The 21,460-nt window shown below is 39.3% G+C and overlaps 1 protein-coding gene across 2 annotated transcripts in view; it reads left to right on the top strand.

The window, feature by feature from the left end:
• BMP5 (bone morphogenetic protein 5) overlaps nucleotides 1–5,982 on the top strand; it is a 195,899-nt gene extending 189,917 nt beyond the window's left edge. For both annotated transcript variants that reach the window (XM_056565753.1, XM_056565752.1), the window contains one exon: nucleotides 3,870–5,982. In XM_056565753.1, the coding sequence (XP_056421728.1) occupies nucleotides 3,870–4,019 (150 nt within the window). In that variant the 3' untranslated portion in view covers nucleotides 4,020–5,982. The remainder of the gene's footprint in view (nucleotides 1–3,869) is intronic.
• The last annotated feature ends 15,478 nt before the right edge of the window (nucleotides 5,983–21,460 follow it).

Here is a 21,460-nt window from a genome sequence, read left to right as displayed (position 1 = left end):
CATATTAAGAAATCTTAGAAAACAAAGTGGAGATTAAAAAAAAGGTATGCCCAGAATTCTGATGACTAGCGCAATCAAGCCTTGTGCTTAAACCCACTATAAGCTGTAAATATTTAGTTTATTAGAAAAAAATAAAAAATGATGATATATGATCATAAATAAGCAGGAATAAAATACAATTTGCTAAGATGTTTTTTTCACATGCAAATTTTTATGCAAATTTGTATGCAAATTTTTCATGTGAATTTTCGCGTTGATAAAAAGTGAACAAACATAGCGAATATGCAAATTTCACGATCATAGGACGAATAATTGTCAATATATTCGCGAAATATCGTAAATTCCAATATAGCCCCTGCTGCTCATCACTATTGGTAAGTATGTTAGCTATGTCACTTTCCCAACATAACATCAATATCAAGAGAGACCATGCAACTGACAATTTACTCTGAGGAATTTTATCTATCCCATTATCCCATGTCTCCTGGGGACAGGTTAGCAGAATATAGGCCTTTTAGTTACTCTACATTCTCTTGAATAAACTTTACCAGTTTTTCCTCAAATCTACCTGAATTTGCCATTCAAAAGTCAATCCTCTAATATTTACGCCCCCCCCCCCAAAAAAATAAAATAAAAAAGAATGTCATTCTGATCAGTAAGGTGTATTGTAAGACTTCAGAGCCAAGAAAGATCACTTGTACTTAAAGGGGTACTCTGGTGAAAACCTTTTTTCTTTTAACCCGATAACGACCACCGACGAGTATAGACATCCAGGTTGGTGGCCGTTCCCGCACCTGGACGTCTATACTCGTCCATTATTCTCGTGGGTGCTGCCCAGTGCACCCACAAGATCGCGGCAGGGACTCAGCTGCACTGCCAGGACCGAAGTAAACTTCGGTCCCGGCAGTTTTAACCCTTACAGCTGCGGTCGGAATTGACCGCGGGCTGTAAGTGTTATGGAGAGGGAGGGAGCACCCTCTGTCTCCTCTGCAGCAACCCGCATCGCGATCGCGGGGTGCTGTGTGTGGCCGCGGCTGGCCGGGACCTGCCGCACTGCCGGGAGTGAAGTTCACTTCACTCCCGACAGTTTAACCCTTACAGCCGCGGTCAGAAGTGACCGCGCGCTGTAAGGAGTTCTGACAGAGGGAGGGGGGCTCCCTCTCTCTCTCCTGCAGCACCCCGGAGCATCGCGGGGTGCTGCTGCATACCTGGGCAGCCGGGGGTCCTACAAAGACCCCCAGGTCTGCCCTGGGTACTGCCTGAGGCACGTCCTAATATGCTGCCTGCTAGGGAAAACTGAGTATTACTAAGTATTCCAAAGCATTAAAAAGTGTAAAAATAAATAAATAAATAAAATAAAAGTGTAAAAATAAATAAAAATGTAATAAAAGTGTAAAAAATTAAAAATAATAATAATATATATATATATATATATCTATATATATATATATATATATACATACATATATATATATATATATATATATATATATATATATATATATTAAAAATACATTTATTAAATTAATCTAATTTAAAAAAATGCATAATGTGTAGGATCGCATTGGCGGACATCCGCAGCATGTAATATGCTGCGGATGTCCACCATGTGATCCTACACATTATGCAGCAGTCACGGTAATGAGCTCCCTGCTGCGGCTGGGTAGCTTTGTGTGTCCACTCATAGCGGCGGATTTCCCGCCAGCAGTCATGAGCGGACACACTGAGCTACCCAGCCGCAGCAGTGATGGATATATTCGCCATGAGCGGGTGCTTATTCCCACAACATGGCAGATATATCCATCAGGAGCCTTAACTGTCACAGACAGACGCGTTATACTGCCAGCCGACCAAGGACCAATCAGAGAGGTCCCTGGTCCAGCCAATAACTTGTAGGGGTGCGGTATATAAATGTGGTCACTTGTGGGGGTGGGGGTACTGTTCTGCCCTTAAAGCCAAATGGCGCTCCTCTCCTTCTGAGTCCTACCACGCGGCCAAGGAACCATATATGGCCAAAGGGGGGGTATTTCCGAACATGGGACAAGCAGCTAAATAAAATATAGGGTGCATTTATTTCAATATCAGAAGTGATGTACAAAAAATATGCCCCCCAAATGATGCATTTGTGAAAAATTGCAAATTTCGAATTTTTAACACTGACTTTGTAATAATTCCTGCCAAAAAACTATGGTGTTAAAATACTCACTGTACCCCCTAGCGAATACCTTGAGGGGTCTAGTTTTTAAAATGGGGTCATTTGGGGGGGGGGGGGGGGTGTTCCTATGTTCTACTATCTTTTAATTTCTGCAAACCTTGCATAGCACACAAAAATAAATGTACTTTTCAAATTTTCAAAATTTCAAGTTAAATTGTTAGGCTTCTAACTAATTTAAAATGTTAATTAAAAACAAAAAAATGACGTCAAAATAAAGTAGACATCTGAAAGTATAAGTTTCATAAACTATTTGGTCAGTATGTATAAATATATGCAACCTATTAGTGTTAAAATAGCAAAAAATCGTAATTTTTTGTACAAATTTCATGATTTTTTGCATTGTAAAAAAAAACTACAAATGATATCGGCTTACTTTTTCTATGTACATGAAGGACAACTTGTGACAAAAAACCAATGTCAGAATTATCGTGATTGGCAAAACGTTACCAGAGTTATTCTCTAATAAAGACAGACATCCCCGATTTGAAAAAACAGGCCTGGTCTTTCAGGGGCGTACAGGTTTATTTGTATTGGTCCTTCAGCGGTTAAATCAACTGGTGGCAGAAAGTTAAACATATTTGTAAATTACTTTATTAAAAAATCTTAATCCTTCCTGTACTTATTAGCTGCTGAATACTAAAGAGGAAATTCTTTTCTTTTTGGAATTCTCTCTGATGACATCACGAGCACAGTTCTCTCTGCTGATGTTATTATAATAATAATAATGCTTTATTTATTATTGCCCTGAGTGGAATTTGAACCCAAGTCCCCAGCACTACAAGGCAGCAGTGCTAACCACTAAGCCACCATGCTGCCCTTAGCATACATCTGCTATGCATGGTTGCTAAAATGGACAGAGATGTCAGCAGAGAGCACTGTGTTCGTGATGTCATCAGTGTTCCAAAAAGAAAGGAATTTCCTCTGTAGCATTCAGCAGCTAATAAGTACTGGGATTATTAAGATTTTTTAATAGAAGTAATTTACAAATATGTTTAACTTTCTGCCACCAGTTGATTTAAAAGAAAAAAGGTTTTCATCGGAGTACCCCTTTAAGGGCACTAAAAGGATCTCAGACTACTGTAAATGTATCAAACATAGGCAGACAAAACAGTGAACAAGAGATTGAGGCCATGTTCACATGTCAGTATTTCCGGGCCAGATTCCCCATTGCAATCCGGAACAGAAATTCCGCTTCAGCAGAGTCCTAATGAATTAATCGGGATTCTGCTGCACTGTGCACACAGCGGAATTTCAGTGCCAGATGTTTCCATTCTTTGTGCAGGGTCCGCACGGAATGCATAGCCTTCTATGAGACGGTGCATTCCTGTGCGGTCCTAGCTCCGGCATATTATGCCGACGCTACACAGTTTGCAGTCAGGGGTGGATCCATTAGCATAATGCCTATTATGTCATCTAATTGTGGGGAGTGCTATTACTATTTTTTTCAAGCAATTGTGACCCCTCATGGATGCTGGCCTCTTGTGCAGCTGTACAGGTTGCCCCTATGGTATGTCTGCTCGAGACGGACCTTTGTTTCTCTTTTATGCTCTAGATATCGGTGGACTCATATGTGTGAATGTTGAAAATGTATCATTATTATGTTATTATGTAATTAATATGACATGAAAACAATGCTTTTTATATCCTATTGTAGGTCCACCTCATGTTTCCTGAACATGTCCCCAAGCCATGCTGTGCGCCAACCAAGCTTAATGCCATCTCCGTTTTATACTTTGATGATAGCTCCAATGTTATTTTAAAGAAATACAGAAATATGGTTGTAAGGTCCTGTGGATGCCATTAAATAAAAGAAAAAGTCCCTCTACTACATTATTGGCAACATTTCTTCATGCAGAAAACTAACTAGAGAGTAAACACATTTGAATATACATCATGATACACGTGTACAGTTTTATGTATATATTAGGATTTTGTAATTTATTTTGATATAAAAGTGCATTAATTAAATGTGACAGAATTGGTTGTACACCATTTATAGAAAACATCCCCATTTTATTTAAGTCAAGATAAAATAACATTTTCTTTCCGATAACCAAACGTTTGTGTTTTCTTGGGGCATAGATGTTATTACTATGTAAAGATAATTCAGTAGACATATTATATACCCATACAGCTGTTGCGTAGTATTTATTTAGAAAATAACCTTAAAGGGGTATTCCAGGCAAAAATATTTTATCCCCTATCCAAAGGATAGGGGATAAGGTGTCTGATCACGGAGTGCCCGCTGCTGAGACCCCCCGTGATCTCCCTACGGATGCTGATTCTCCAGTTTCGGAAACCTCCAGCCGTCACGCCTTCTCCCATAGACATGAATGGAGGGGCGTGGCATGATGGCACGTCCCCAGTCCCGGAAACCCGGAGGTTTCCGAAACTAGAGACGCAGTCCCCGCATAGAATGCGGGTGCTGCAGGGAGATCGCGGGGGCCCACTGCTGAGATCCTTTGGACAGGGGATAAAATGTTTTTGCCCGGAATACCCCTTTAAACAAATAATAGTCACATGTAGTTCTTTGTTCTGCTGCATTCAAAAATATAATTAAAAATTATTTCGGGTTAAAGATTTTTTTTAATGATGTTTGTTTAATCAATTACGATGAGCACCCTTCATACAGTTTTAATACAATATCATGCTACAGTCATCCTATGGCTCGACATTAGAGCAAGGAAATGCTATCCAGAATTTCATTGCCATATAGATGTCTGGTATCTGCTCTTATTATAGATCATATATCAGCTTCATATATTTTATAATTTAATACAGCTTTTATATTCCTATACACATATGACACAAAGTCAGTTCCAATGGCCGTTGAATTTAAGATAATGTTTATTAATCATATTAAAAAAGACAAATAACAACTATACAAAAATGACCATTAAACAGTGTGAGAACATAGAATAAGCAGGGCTGTATTTGCCATTAGGCGCCCATGGGCCTCTGCCTAGGCCAGCAGGGTTAAAGGAGGCAGCACTTTAGTGAGTAAAAGAGAAAAGAAAAAAATATAACAATACAGCAATTTTTTTTGGTTGTAATTGATGTAGCTCCTACTGCCCTCATGCTGTAGCCTGAGGAAGAAAAAAATCCTCTTTGGGTGAATCCACATGGGTCAAACTGCTGTGAATTTTACCTGCAAATTCTGGTCTGCAGCATGTTGTGTATTAGTGATTGATGGCTTTCTGTATAGAAGGGTGACACCCATGGTTAGTTTGCAAGAAAAACTGCATTTTTGGGGAAGCTAAAACTTCCCAGCACTTTGGATTAATACTAAAACTGTTGAACTTTCATTATCCAATAACATTTCTCGATTGAATGAAATTCAGGAATTATCGATAATGATACCAAATTTTTAATTTTGTAAATGTTTTCAATTATGTGCCACACATGTGTTTTGTACAACCATTTTACCTCAGTTGAGATTCATCTATATGTCGTTTGTTACACTTGCTAATCAATAAAGTTTTCTCGATTTTGGATATAGTAAAATTATTAATACAAAATAGAAAAAAATGGCGGCAATATCCATCTGTTAAAACAGCCACTTTATGTCATTTGTGCAGTGTGGTAGATGTATTCTTCTGACTTTGGGCCATGAATGGTTTTTGGCTCTGATGATATTGATCCAAACACATGATATTTATCATCTTAATAGCATCAAATGTATTATTTTTCTAATTTCAATCATTTGAATACAGGGTTGGACCACTTCAGTTCTTATTTTCCAGTGTGGCTCCTCTTTGAAATAAACAAATATCTCTATCAATGAAAAAGTGTGTTCTGGTTATTCTTTCAATGCCAGCAAAGAACCGTTGAACAGTTGAAGTCCACGTTGTAGAAATCCTTTCAAGATAAAGAAAAAATTACATACACATTGATGAACTTGATGGTCATGTCTTTTTTTAACCGTACTATGTACAAACTAAACAGTTACCTTGTAGTTGTAGTCGTAATTGCCTTGTGGTAAGATATTTGTAGTCCAAGTGTGCTTATTGTCTTCAAAGGGGTGCTTCACCCCTAGATGTCTTATCCCCTATCCAAAGGATAGGGGATAAAGTGTCTAATAGCGGTGGTCCTGGCGCTGGGGTCCCCTGCAATCTTTGCTGCGGCACTTCAGACATCTGATGCATGGGGCAAACTTCACTTCGTGCCGGATGACTGTTGATGCGGGGTGGAGGCTCGTGACGTCACAGTCACGCCCCGCTCGTGAAGTTACAGACATGCCCCCTCAATGCAGGTCTATGGGAGGGGGCGTGATGGGCATGACATGTGCGGGACATGATTGTGACATCATGAGCCTCCGGTGCACCCGACGCTCTAAATGAATGCCGGGTGCAGCAGAGAGATCGCGGGGGTCCCCAGTGGCAGGACCTCTGCGGTCAGACATCTTATCTCCTATCCTTTGGATAGGGGATAAGATGTTCAGGTGTGGAGTACCCTTTTAAATCTTTGTTTCAACAAATAATTTTTACCTTTTTTTCACCTACAGTATAAAAACAATAGACCTCTGCTGTACTACGTCTCACCTATTTATTTATTCAATAAACGGGTATTCCGGGCAAAAATATCGTATCCCCTATCAAAAGGATAGGATATAAGATATCTGATCGCGGAGGGAACGTGGCAGGCCCCCCGCGATCAGACATCTTATCCCCCATCCTTTCGATAGGGGATAAGATGTTTTTGCCCGGAATACCCCTTTAATTTATTTATTAACTAGAGATTTAACAATTTTTTCACATTTTCTGAGATAGTTTTGGAGTTTTGTTTCACTTGTCAGCAAATATTAAAAATGAATCAATCATTTTCCAATATCCAACTGTTGAATAGCAGAGGGAACTAACATGAGAATCTAGGGAAATCAAGGCACCTGTAAGATGACTGCTGCCCCACACCTCCCTTCTTAGTGTGGCTTTGTGCAGAAGGAGGAAGTAAGTACCAGCATGCAGTGCCATTTTGTTAGTGTCTGCACAGTTGTAAGCTACTGCTACTGGTTATTGGTATATTCACACAGGGCAGATTCGCTGCAGTTTTTTTTTTTTTTTTATCTGGATGTTGTAGTAGGACACATGCACATTTACACACACCACAGTCAGAAACATGCATAGATAATCTAAGTAGAATCAGAGATGCACGTACACATGTTCACAGTACAGTCAGAGAAACACATACATGCAGTACAGTCAGAGAAACATCCAACCTGAAGACAGACAGGGAGGAGTTTTGGAAAGAAATTAGCTGTGCTTTTCTATTCCCGGATAACCCCTTTAACCCCTTAAGGACTCAGCCCATTTTGGCCTTAAGGACTCAGACAATTTAATTTTTACGTTTTCATTTTTTCCTCCTCGCCTTCTAAAAATCATAACTCTTTAATATTTTCATCCACAGACTAGTATGAGGGCTTATTTTTTGCGTGACCAGTTGTCCTTTGTAATGACATCACTCATTATATCATAAAATGTATGGCGCAACCAAAAAACACTATTTTTGTGGGGAAATTAAAACGAAAAACGCAATTTTGCTAATTTTGGAAGGTTTTGTTTTCACGCCGTACAATTTCTGGTAAAAATGACATGTGTTCTTTATTCTAAGGGTCAATACGATTAAAATGATACCCATTATTATTTACTTTTATATTATTGTTGCGCTTAAAAAAAATCACAAACTTTTTAACCAAATTAGTACGTTTATAATCCCTTTATTTTGATGACCTATAACTTTTTTATTTTTCAGTATAAGCGGCGGTATGGGGGCTCATTTTATGCGCCATGATCTGTACTTTTTTTTGATACCACATTTGTATATAAAAAACTTTTAATACATTTTTTATAATTTTTTTTTTAATAAAATGTATTAAAAAAGTAGGAATTTTGGACTTTTAAAAAAATTTTTCGTTCACGCCGTTCACCGTACGGGATCATTAACATTTTATTTTAATAGTTCGGACATTTACGCACGCGGCGATACCAAATATGTCTATAAAAAATGTTTTTTACGCTTTTTGGGGGTAAAATAGGAAAAAACGGACGTTTTACTTTTTTATTGGGGGAGGGGATTTTTCACTTTTTTTTTACTTTTACTTTTACATTTTTTTACATTTTTTTTTACACTTGAATAGTCCCCATAGGGGACTATTCATAGCAATACCATGATTGCTAATACTGATCTGTTCTATGTATAGGACATAGAACAGATCAGTATTATCGGTCATCTCCTGCTCTGGTCTGCTCGATCACAGACCAGAGCAGGAGACGCCGGGAGCCGCATGGAGGAAGGTGAGGGGACCTCCGTGCGGCGTTATGAATGATCGGATCCCCGCAGCAGCGCTGCGGGCGATCCAATCGTTCATTTTAATCGCGAACTCCCGCAGATGCCGGGATCTGTATTGATCCCGGCACCTGAGGGGTTAATGGCGGACGCCCGCGAGATCGCGGGCGTCGGCCATTGCCGGCGGGTCCCTGGCTGCGATTAGCAGCCGGGATCAGCCGCGCATGACACGGGCATCGCTCCGATGCCCGCGGTTATGCTTAGGACGTAAATGTACGTCCTGGTGCGTTAAGTACCACCTCACCAGGACGTACATTTACGTCCTGCGTCCTTAAGGGGTTAATGAAAGCAGGAAGTGCTACTTACCCAAGACTGAACACTCTCAGGACAGGCGAGGTAGGTAAGGATACTTTTTTTTATCATTTAGCCCAGCTCAGACAAACATATTTTATTTTTCCAGACAACCTGTTTCAAATATTACATAATGACCTAATTGTATAGGTATTAATCCTCTTCTACTCTTCTTTATCCTTTCTTATTATTTACAGTATACAGTTATTTACAGTATGCAGTATACAAGAGGCAAAATATTCTCAATGTAAGGCACATTGACTGTGTTTTACTTAAGTTTTCTAAATGTTTTCATTTTGTAACGCAAATTGTTAGTGTTAGTTTAGTTAGTTTCCACAATAATGTTTTTTCATTACTCTTCACCAAAACATAACAATTTAACATCGTGTAAAAACCTTCCATCACAGCACAAGTCAAGGAATCGCACACCATTGTGGTGATATTGCTTTTTCTTAGCACATTATCAAACACAAGCCGAACCACAGTAGTCGATTGTACAGGAAAAATGGAAAATAAACTGTATTTTGGTCAAAAAAAAGAATGGAACTGATACTCACATGACAGGATGATCATCATGTGAATAGATGGTTTAGCAGCACAAAATGTAATAAAAATAGCTTGCAGAACGACTATGTACATCCTTATTGTTCTTGATAACATCCCTTTAAATCTTAAACTGCACATTGCCTGAGTTAGAAATTTGTTAGAGTTACAGAGAATATCTCTTTTCAGCCTCAACAATCCAATAACCTTTAGCTATAATGTTTTATGTGACCCATGGGTGATATTTTAAGGAATAAATCCTCCAAAAGACACTCCTATGTTAAGAGATTTGAAAAGGGACTATTTTAAAAATAAATGATTGATAAAGAATCCTTCATTAGAAAGAATTGTTGCTGCACATTCCTGGAACATTGCCATTTCTGCTGATATACTGATGAAAAGACTAATGCATGAGAATAAACATCTGGATGTAGTAAGTGTGAGGTTGATGATGGGTTATTATATTACAGGATATCCAAAGTGTCTATAACCGATCTCTTTTAAAATAAATATGTTAGTGAAAGACCTATATATTCTATTTTGTCAGCAACCAATAATATTATAAATCAGAACATTAATGCAAGTAAACATGCTTGAAAAATTACATATCATCAATAAGGCTTGATATAGGTGCACAAAGTCAAATTGTTCCTCTTCTGCTTTGAATAAACAAATCACTGAATAAATATATTTTAAACTGAATTTGTTGTCATGGTAATTGAGTATAAGATTATTTAATTTCCAATAGGATTGAGATGGGAAAGCAAATGCTATTGGGGGGGGGGGGGGGGGGGGGGGTTAGTGATCTTAGGGTATAGATATCATGTGACGTGGAAAAAGAAGAGAAAAAAAAACTTTTATTTCCCCCCCCCCATTATGTTGATACTTCCATGTGTTTTAAAAAGCCTTCTTCCAGCAATGATGAAATATGATGGGAAAAAGAAATAGAAAAGCATTTAGACTTTGAGGTTTGTTGATCCAACATATGGTTTTGAAAAAGAAAAAACTGAAATAGACCAATGCACATCTAAGAGCAATTATCCTTTTTTGGAGATGGTATATAAAATGTAGGAAAAAGGTTTGCTCACCTGTTGATGTTGTACTTTGAGAACAACACCATTGAAGGCTTGATACCACTGTCTGTGGTGCAATGGAGGAGTGCAGCCTGCACCGGTCCCGTTCTCAGCTGGCAGAGGACTGTCTTTGGAAATTGCAGATGGGGGAGAAAGATTCTCCTAAAAAGTGGTGTCTTCTGTGGCGCTCTCCTCCGGGAAGTCTGTGTCTTGATTTGGGCAGATAACCAACTTAATACGGACTTAAAAAATAAAAAATATATATTTATTGAAAGCATGCAGGTAAAACAACGCGTTTCGAAAACCTGATGAAAGGGGGTCCTGCCCTTCAAAACACGTTGTTTAACCTTCATGCTTTCAATAAATATATATATATATTTTTTTAAGTCCATATTAAGTTGGTTATCTGCCCAAATCAAGACACAGACTTCCAGGAGGAGAGCGCCACAGAAGACACCACTTTTTAGGAGAATCTTTCCCCCCATCTGCTTGATGCAACATGTGGGATACACCTTGTTGAACAGAGACAGACTGTCTTCTACTAAAGAAGATTCAAAGGATACCCTATTTTGAGGGCAGAGAAATAAAAAGCCTATTTGTATTTGACCTGGTTCATTCTCTCTAGTTTGAAGGGTAGTGGCAGAAAAATCTGTACACGGGGAAACAAAAAGGGCAGCAAATGGTGCCATTGTAGAGCCTATCTTGTTTGGCTCAAACATTAAAGTTATTTCACATATTATGGTTCTTTCACAAAAATTGAACCTGTACTAGGACATATCTCAAAGCCCTTTGAGAAACCACTTTGAATTTAGGGACCTTGAGGGAGATAAATTAAAACTTGTGCAGAGGAAAAGTTGACCAGTTGCCCATCGCAACCAATTAGATCGCTTCTTTCATTTTTGAAAAGGCCTCTGTAAAAGAGGCAATCTTGTTGCTAAGGGCAACTGGTCAAATTTTCCTCTGCACAAGTTTTGATTAATATCCCCAAGGTCCCTTAATCCAAAGTGGTTTCTCAAAGGGCTTTGAGATATGTCCTAGTACAGGTTACATTTTTGTGAAAGAACCATAATATGTGAAAGAACTTTAATGTGTTAGCCAAACAAGATAGGCTCTACACTGGCACCATTTGCAGCCCTTTTTGTTTCCCCTTGTCCAGAAGTTTCTGCCACTACCCTACCAACTAGAGAGAAAGAACCACTTCAAATTCAAATAGGCTTTTTATTCCTCAGCCCTCAAAATAGAGTATCCTTTGAAGCTTCTTTAGTAGAAGACAGTCTATCTCGTTTCAACAAGGTATGTCCCACATGTTGGATCAACAAACCTCAAAGTCTAAGGGGGACATGTATCAATGTTTGCTTATGCATTCCTTTTTTTAATGACGTGTGGAGAAGAATAAATCGGAGCACTCACACAGTAGAAGTATGCAAAATCTTCAGGCTTTATTCAATATTGGAGCAGGTAACAAACACTAAGAATTCTTAGATGTCCAATTGAATATTATCGATAATAATATTGTCACATCTGGATATAGAAAATCAATATCTAGGAACTCCCTATTACATTACAAATCATCACATCCTCCTCAGACTAGAGATAGCATACCTTACAGTCAAATAATTAGATTAAAACGCATCAATAATGACTATAATATTTATCAAGAACAGGTAGAGGATTTATGTAAAAGATTAAGAAGGAGGGGGTACCCTCAACACATTCTTGAAGAAGCCAAACAGAGAGCTGAGCTGGTCTCCCGTGTTGACTTGCTCAAACCAAAAGTCAAAATGAAAAACAAAAGGCAAAATCATGACCGATTCATATTTGCATTTAATAATACCCCTATTAATTCAGCTGTTAGACGAGCTATACACCAAAATTGGTACATACTCCAACATGATAATGAATTAAAAGATTCCACAAAAAGTAAACCTATAATTACCTTCAAAAGGAATAAAACAATTCATGAATATTTAAAGATGAAAAGTAATAAAAAAAAGTCAGGCAAAGAAAAACTGGTTATCTGCGTCTATCCCAGTAGGCAATTATTCATGCGGTAATTGCCCATTTTGTCCTTTAAACAGTAAAGCGAAAGAAATAAAATTGGGAGGTGAAACAATTAATATTAAACAATTCCTTACGTGCCGATCAAATTTCGTGGTATATACTATATTTTGCGAGTGCGGCCTATTTTATATAGGCAAAACTATTCGCCCCCTATACCAACGCATTCGCGAACATGTGAAATCTATAACTAGTGGTATAGGAGTCACGAGATTAATCGACCATGTAAGGACTGTTCACACTAGCAATCCGAAAGCATTGCGTTTTGCAGCCCTTGAAAGAGTTAATCAGTCCAGAATGGGAGGTAATAGACACCGACAGCTTCTCATTAGGGAAGCAAGTTGGATAGCTAAATTAAATGCTACGGGCCCGATTGGGTTAAATGACAGATCTGAAGTTGTTCTGTAACCGTTTAAAAGAAGCATGTTTTTTATATATATATTTATTGCTATCATACCTATCCCAGTTATATCTGATTCACATGCATGTTTTAGAGTTGTTTTTAATTTACCTTATGCTTTGTTACCTTGTCGTTTCTTTGTTTGGTTTGTTTACACCCTTCACCATGGTAACGAGCTTCAGGTGTTATATAACACCTATTACACGGAAGCACACTAGTGGCCTGACGAAGCGCGATCTCGCGCGAACACGGTCCGTTTGCCCAACCCCCCACGCCAATCCTCTCTCCCGCACTGTGTTTGTTACCTGCTCCAATATTGAATAAAGCCTGAAGATTTTGCATACTTCTACTGGGTGAGTGCTCCGATTTATTCTTCTCCACACGTCTTTGCCAATGTTTTATATCAGTTCGTGCAGCACCACCCTTAGCTTTACACGCGGAGTTCAGGATATTCACAGCTGTTTCAGTGGGCACTTAAATTAAGGAACTCCAGCGGTGCCAAGGTGCTTTTTCTCTCTTATGTCGCATTCCTTTTTTTAGTTATTTTTTTCTTACAATTTTTTTGCTTATGTGCGACTTATCAACTGCTTTCAGCCCGTTGATAAATTTCTTTCACGTAAGCAATTTTTCTTTTTTTTTCTTTGGTAGTGGTTTTTCTGCTCCATGTCTGAGCTGGAGTAAATTTAGTAGGTTTTTTCTTGCGATGCGACTTTTTTGCAACTTACGCACTTGATAAATCTCTGTCCACTGCAAGTCAAAAATCACTTTTTGCTTTGGTAAGCAAGATTTTTAGTTTTTTGCTTAGGACACTGAACAAGCAAAAAGTCGCAGAAAAAAGAGATTAGGCCCACGTGTGACTTTTTTGCGACAATTTTAAGCAGAAAAAAACCTACTAAATGCTTTGATAAATGTCCCCCTAAAAGCTTTTCTACATCTTTTCCCCATCATCTTTCTTCATTGCTGGAATAAGGCTTTTTAAAACACATGGAAGTATCAACATAATAGGGGGGGGGGGGGGGGGGAAACATTCCCCCCCCAGCACAACCCCTTGAACTAGAGGTCCCCCTTTTTTATTTTAGAATTTTCCTTTTATTTATCATAGAAAATATAATCATACCTAGATAGGTATTTACGAAGCATGTGTTACAAAGCAGTGGTGATGTGTGGAATACCAGAGGTGGTTTTCCTATGCAGTTCTCAGTTCTACTGCAGTGTGTGGACCCAGACTTAGATCACATGGTAAATAATTCTATGCCTTTTTAACAAAAACAATTTCAAGACATTTGTACATCATGATTGCATATCAAAAAAGATACAATAGCATCTATTTAACAAAGCTCTTTCTGTGGCTTACCAGGTAAACAGATGCCATAATAGCCTATGGTTGACTGATGCTACAAGGCATCTGTCCCAACAACATCCATCTCCTATAGGTTATTATGTATATAACAATTGGCTTACAGTAACATCTGTAATCTATCATCTATAGGCTTCCATAGCAACATATGTACGGTTCAGTATTGATTTTTTTTTTACTGGATTCCATTGGATAAAATGGTGTGGTCGATTATGATATTTTATGATCTTGTTTGCCACGCACTGACATATATATGCCAGATAGATTCCAAAAGGAAACTGTTTCCTCCTCTTTCTGGTTGAAGGGCTTTTACAGGGAACTTTCCTGGCATACATGAAAAAAATGTGATGTAAATGGATTATGGGACTGGGGGACTGGAGCATTGGGAGCACATAGATGAGCTATAGGGAAGAGGTTTGACAGGCAAGTAAGGTTCTAAACTATATGGGGGCAAAGTAGAGGGCCTAAGTACCATATGGGAGCAATGTGAGAGGCTTAACTACTATGTTGGTCAGTGTGGAGTGCCTAACTACTCTATGGGGGCAGTGCAAGGGGCCTAACTACTAAATGGGGACAGTGTGAGGGGCCTAGCTACTAAAATGTAAGTTGTTATGTTCCACCTATAATATTGTTGCAGACCAAGTACACTCCTTCATGGCAGTGGTACGCCCTTCTGGCACTAGCCTCTTTCAGCAGGATAATGGGTCTTGTCATACTGCAAATGCAGAAACACCTGCTTTCTAATGTATTTTAATCTTAATATATGCTGTTGTAATGAAATACAGGATGAGCCCTCATAGGAAAAAGACCAGCATAGTGCATTATCCACTGTGATAAAACTAGACACTAGTTTATATGTTGTTTATGAAAATTGTATTACAATATGGGAAAACTTACAGTTCAGTGCCTGACTACACAGAGATATGTTACTAGTGCACAGCTGGGAGCTGTCTGGTTTTGCTGTTCGGTTGGTTCTGCCTGTGTTTGTTATTGTTTCAAATTCTATAAATGTTTTACTCAAATTTAGAAAGGACAACATTTGGACAATGATAAACGAATGACAAGAATGATATAAACTGTAGGGGAAGACCTCGCAGCGCACACCCTGGGAGAACAGCACGTCTCCAGCTGTGCAGATTACTACAGTCACCCAAGAAAGAATTGTGTTTTCAGAAGAAAGGATAATTATTTTCTTTAGGTTTGAGGAGGTAGAGGTTTCTTCTCGGAAAGTAATGCTGATATGTTTTTCTAAAAGGATGCAGGAGACATTCACAATGTATGTTTATGATTAACATGAAAAACATACTGAAGCAAAATTAATTTAATGCTATATAAAATATAATACTTAGGCTGGGTTCACACAGAATTTTGGTTAATATTTGATGTCAAAACTAGGGTTTTACAGAAAAAGCTGCATATCTTTTCACTCTAGATTTTTCTGTGTCAGTTTCACTCCAGTTTTTGGCTAACAACACTGATGAAAAAAAAACTGCTTCAAAACCACTTTGTTTGCAACAAATTTTTTAATAGCTTTTGAGGATTTTTTTTTTAACCTTCACATGATTTTGAGTTTCCAAGCAGGTAACATGCCACTTCCTTTTTAGCCCTTAAAGGAGAAATGCAGCGCTAAACTTTTAACTCCAATAGTTCCCGGGCTGCAAAAACTAAAACAAACTTTAACTCACCTTCCTAGGTTCCCACATTGTGCCGGTATTTCCATCCTCTTCCTCCGCCGCTGCTCGGCTCCCTGCTTCTTAGGCTCGGAACGTCACACTGTGATCAGCTTATCGCTGGCCGCAGCGATGTCCTGCCTCAGCCGGTGATAGGCTGAGCACACTGTCATGTAAGGAGCCGACATTTCTCCTTTAATTTAAGCACTGTTTTTATACTGTTTTTAGTGTTTCCCACTGTAGTTAATTGGGACTGAAAACCACACATTTACAGGCATTTATGGGGGTGTTTTGAGGCCTTTTTGGGGTTACCTTTGAGGCTTTTTTGTAGCTCTCTTTGCCAATGTGAACACCATTATTCTCAAAAATGGCATTAGCAAAGGCAACGCTTTCACAACTTTATTCAATACATAACATCTAAGTATTATTGAGAACGATAAGTATTTCTCAGCTTTCATAATGGTAATATGAGATTATATTTGTAGGCAGCCAGGGGCAATAGTAAATGAACTGTTTCCACTGGACAAACACTATTAAAGAGGTTGTCCATGGAGCAGGAAAGGTCCTATCTTTTCAACTTTCTGGTGCGCCACTTCCAAGCCCTGGTCAATTCGGAAGTATATTCTTCCATGATGGGAGGGGGCAGGTGCTTGTCCCGAATATCATGTGTGGGGCAAAACCATGTCCATGTGCAATGTCCAATAGCTAAATGATGTTACTAATGTTGCGATGATATTGTGCATCTATTGGACATTGTGAGTGAGATGATCAGAATAAGCACCCACCCCCTCCCTTCTCGAGAACAGTATACTTCTTGGATGACCAAGAAGGGGAGGTGGAGCACCTGGGAGCAAAACAAGTAGGACCTGTTCTGCTCCGCAGACAACCCCTTTAACTTAGTACTCACAAGACACCCAACACCTTGTTGCACCTTGCAGGCAACTCCTTGGTACCACCAGCACACAGTTATGTTAGCAGTTTTCCAGGATTATTCCAGAAAGCCATGGCTGCTTTCTCCCAAAAACATAATGACAAAAGATTAAAATGAGGAGATACAGCTCAGCCCATTTTACTTTACTTAAAGGGGTATTCCCATAGTTTGGACCCCCTGTGATCAAAGTTCAGCACCGGGCATTCTGTGCTGGGCACTGCTCCCGAGACGGAGACGTGACGTCATGCCACACCCCCCCATTCATGCCCATGGGAGGGGGCATGTTTGCGGGACCCCCCCTGATCAGACATCTTATCCCCCATCCTTTGGACAGGGCATAAGATGTCTAAGGTTGGAATACCCCTTTAAAGTTAGTTGAAAAATAAGACACATTCCTTAGAAAACTCCCTCATGGATGGTTACTTGTATTTTGTTAACATTCTTTTATATTGTTCACATTTGGACAGATTTACTATTGGAAATTCAAGAAATTTTTGGAGTAATTTGAGCAAAGAAATTGGTGTACATGCTTTTCAACACTTTTACTAATTGTAGATCCAAAGAAAGGGCAAAATGATACCAATATATTTCAAGTCGAGTGTGTTGGTAACTAACAAGAAATCCTATATACACACTAGAACACCTATTCTATATATAAGTAATAAACTTTATTGAGAACATCATTAAATAAAAACAATTAAAAGGGACAGTATAGCCAGACAAAAAGGAGTTGGTAAGGCAGGTAATATATCATTAGTTAGTATAAGTGCAAAAATGCAAAACATGACATAGTTAATCCTAACTAAAGAGTAGGGCCACCAGTATAACAAGAATTATAAGTTACACTTGACAGTCATGTGAAAATTGCACAAAAAGACAAAACAAAACTAACCTAAGTATGGAGCACAGAATAGCAGCATTACCATGAAGCTTCCCCACTCACAGAGCACAGGCTGGGAGACATAAACAGTGTACCTACCTACACAACACCAGTACCCCAACGTCGTTTCGCCGTTTGGCTTCCTCAGGGAGTATACAATGGGACACCTCAATCCTGCTAACCTATAATCATTGGGAGCTTACCCATATGGCACGAGGTAATGGCAACGAAAGATTGCCAGGGGAATAATCAAAAACGAAATTTGTTTTTTTTTTGTACTTTGCTCCAGTTTGATTAAAAAAGGGGTGCAGCACACATTGTTAAAAAATAATTTTGCTTATGTTCTGCACTGTGGCTTAAATCACACCAACAACAATAGTTAGTATGCAGCATCAGGGAGTAAGAGAAACGCATTGTACGTCTCTTCCTCTGCCTGCCAAACACTGCTGGCTGCCATCTGGATTGGACTAAACGCCCCCCTTCTCAGACTGGTTAGAGTGCTCATAACTTTGAATGAGAAGTAACTGATACTGATAGAGTTTTGACAGCCTGGCTGGATTGGAGGGCACTAGGGGAATTCTGAAGCTCCTTGCCCCTCTACAGTGTCCTCGCCTGTTCTGTATGGCACCATAGAGGACTTTTGGCAGTCATGGGTTTATTGTTCCTAATTCCCTTATACTTTCTGCTGAGCTCATCAGGAGGAGGAGGAGGGGAGAACAGGGAAAGTGCAGGGACATATAAACTAGCAGCTTTACACAGTGACAAAATCTCAGCTCTGCACAGCCCCTTCTGTCAGTCCCGACTACAGCAGAAGCTACAAGTAAGGAACATGGAGGGGGAAGGAGGAGTTAACCCATTACTATTCTGCTTTCCACTGTAGTGCCATGATTTACAAAGGGAAAGGCAGGGGACCCTGACATGAATAAAAAGTAATCTCCACAGCTGTCCCCTGTCATGTCACTTCAGGTGTTTTCCAGATCTCACCAGCAAGGTAAGTAGCCATTAATTTCTGTAGGAATGCATATATATATATATATATATATATATATATATATATATATATATATGTTACTCTGTATGTCTGCATGTTACAACTAGTTACATCTAGTTTGTGTGTCGTATGTGTGACTATTTGGTAATTGTGTATTGTATGTGTGACTGTGTAATAATTGTGTGTTATATGTGAGGCACTCGCCTTAAGTGCAGCTGCAAGGGGATGAAGAGGACATTTAACCTTCCCCCTAACAATGTAAAATACGTAGAAATGCATACAATGTACGCACCATCTCTCAGTTTTGTACAGGAGCAGGGAATCCTGCCTTAACAAGACTTCCTGCTCCTGTACTGTAGCACAGCAGTGCAGGCTTATGCTTCAGGCCACGTGTGATGTCATAATTTCTTCTTATGCAGCCTGCAGAAGATGGTCCTGAGCTTCTCTGAGTAAGTACTTGAAGGGTTAACCTTCCCTGAGCTTTGTTTTGTCTGGTAGCTTGGCTACGGCCTAGCCAATCTGGGCTGTGAGTAGCTTCCAGGCTTAGCCTGCATCTGTGGGCTCAGCTACTTAAGTCCAGCTCATTCAGTGTCTAGTTGCCAGAGAAAGAAGTTACTTTCCAGTAACCAGCAATCTTTTTCTCTGTATTTTTGGCTATTGATTCTGGTTCTTCTTTGTGATTCTTCTCCTGCTTAGTGTTTTGGTACTTCATATAATTCTTGTTACCGACATGGCCTGTCAGACCTTGCTCTTCTATGTGTTTGTTTAGTTTTATTTCTGTTAGTTTTGTGTGCCTCCAGCTGTTCCCCGGCATCCAATTGTATTGTATTTTATTATTTTGACTCTTTGACTGTCCCTCACTTATTTAGGAAGGGACCGTCTCTGTGGTTGTGGACCCATTACTTATGATGGGTACACAAGTAGGTAGGGACAAAGAAAGTGGGCAAGACTACGGCTGCACTCTATCCCTGCCCAACATGACACTCTGAGTGACAAACCCCTAAGCAGAGGATACATAGTTAATAGTTACATAGCTCTTAAGGTTGAAAAAAGTCCATCAAGTTCAACCTGTAACCTTATTTTTTCTCTACTGTGTTGATCCAGAAGAAAGCAAAAAAAAAAAAAAAATGTATGAGGCTGATGTAAATTGCCTCAGACTAAGGAAAAAAATTGCTTCCCAATTCCAAATATGGCAATCAGAATAAATCCTTGGATCAACGTTCTGTCCCTATAAAGCTATTATCCATAACCTGTAATATTTTTACTCTCGAGAAATACATCCAGGCCTCTTTTAAACCTTTTTATTGTGTTCTCCATGATAACTTTCTCTGGCAGAGGGTTCCACAGTCTCACTGCTCTTACATTAAAGAACCCCCGTATGTGCTGGTATAGAAACGTTCTTTCCTCCAGCTGTAGAGTGTGCCCCCTTGCTAAAGATACAGCCATGGGTATTAATAGATCATGGGAAAGATCTCTGTACTGCATCCTGATGTACTTATACACAGTTATTAGCTTGAACCTAAGCCTTCTTTTTTCTAAACTAAAAAACTCTAATTCTGATAATCTTTCTCGGTACTTTAGTCCTCCCATTTCCCCATAATACTCTGGTTGTCGGTCTTTAAACCATCTCCAGCTCCACTATATGTTTCTTGTACACTGGTGCCTAGTACTGTACACAGTATTCCATGTGAGGTCTGACTAGTGATTTATACAGTGGTAGAATTATTTCCTTGTCATCTGTGCCCTTTTTGATGCAGAAAACCCAGCCTCAGTGCGGGATCAGAGGATAGGTTAGTAATATATATATATATATATATATATATATATATATATATATATATATACTGAGTGTGAACAATGCAAGGTGGCTACTACTGGATCCGTGTAGCTAACAAACTCACAGCCAAACAACTGAACCAGCTGAGACGGAGGCCATAGTATAAGGGAAATGCAGTGGAGGTGCTAGGACAAACTAAAGGAGAGTAGTATAAATATCAAATGGGATATAGCACACAATAGCTGTCCGCACTCACCGCAAAGGCAAAACCGACTGCTCCTAAGTAGAGATGCCGAGACGTCCCGGAGGCGAGAGGTCGATAGCGCTCAGAAAGGCGATCAACGGTAATTTCGCACACACAGCGCTTCGTCTGGCCTTCCAAGAACGTCATCACACTAAGCTTTTATCTGCTAGTGAACAGGTGCACCGGTCACATGACCGTAGGTGATAATCAACATCAAAAAAGGAAAAAGTGAGAAATTAGTTACATGAATCTCAATCAAATTCATTCACCTATAAATTCATTCACCTATATCAAAACTCATTAAAATGGCTGAAAAGGGAACTGTTCAATGTTATAAATTATAAAAATGGAGCCATATCAACTCTATCATTGAAGCCCAGCGGACCCTGCGCTTCAAGCCGCAGGATCCACTTGGCCTCGGAGCGGAGCAAATGGGTCTCACGATCTACAGTAGATGGTAAATTCTTGATTAATTCCAAACCCCCAAATTTAACCCCCTCTACACCACTATTATACACGTCATGCATGTGGTGTATAAATCGGGGGACCCCCAAACCTGTTTTAATGGAGTGGAGGTGTTCCCGTATCCTAATTCTAAGAGGCCTGATGGTTTTACCAATGTAGAAGTGCAAACAACTACGCATTAAAAAATAGACAATATGTGTAGTTCTGCATGGGATTAGGTCAT

Source organism: Hyla sarda, chromosome 3 (genome assembly GCF_029499605.1).
Source record: "Hyla sarda isolate aHylSar1 chromosome 3, aHylSar1.hap1, whole genome shotgun sequence".
Classification (NCBI taxonomy): domain Eukaryota; kingdom Metazoa; phylum Chordata; class Amphibia; order Anura; family Hylidae; genus Hyla; species Hyla sarda.
This window is presented reverse-complemented; position numbering and strand designations above follow the sequence as displayed.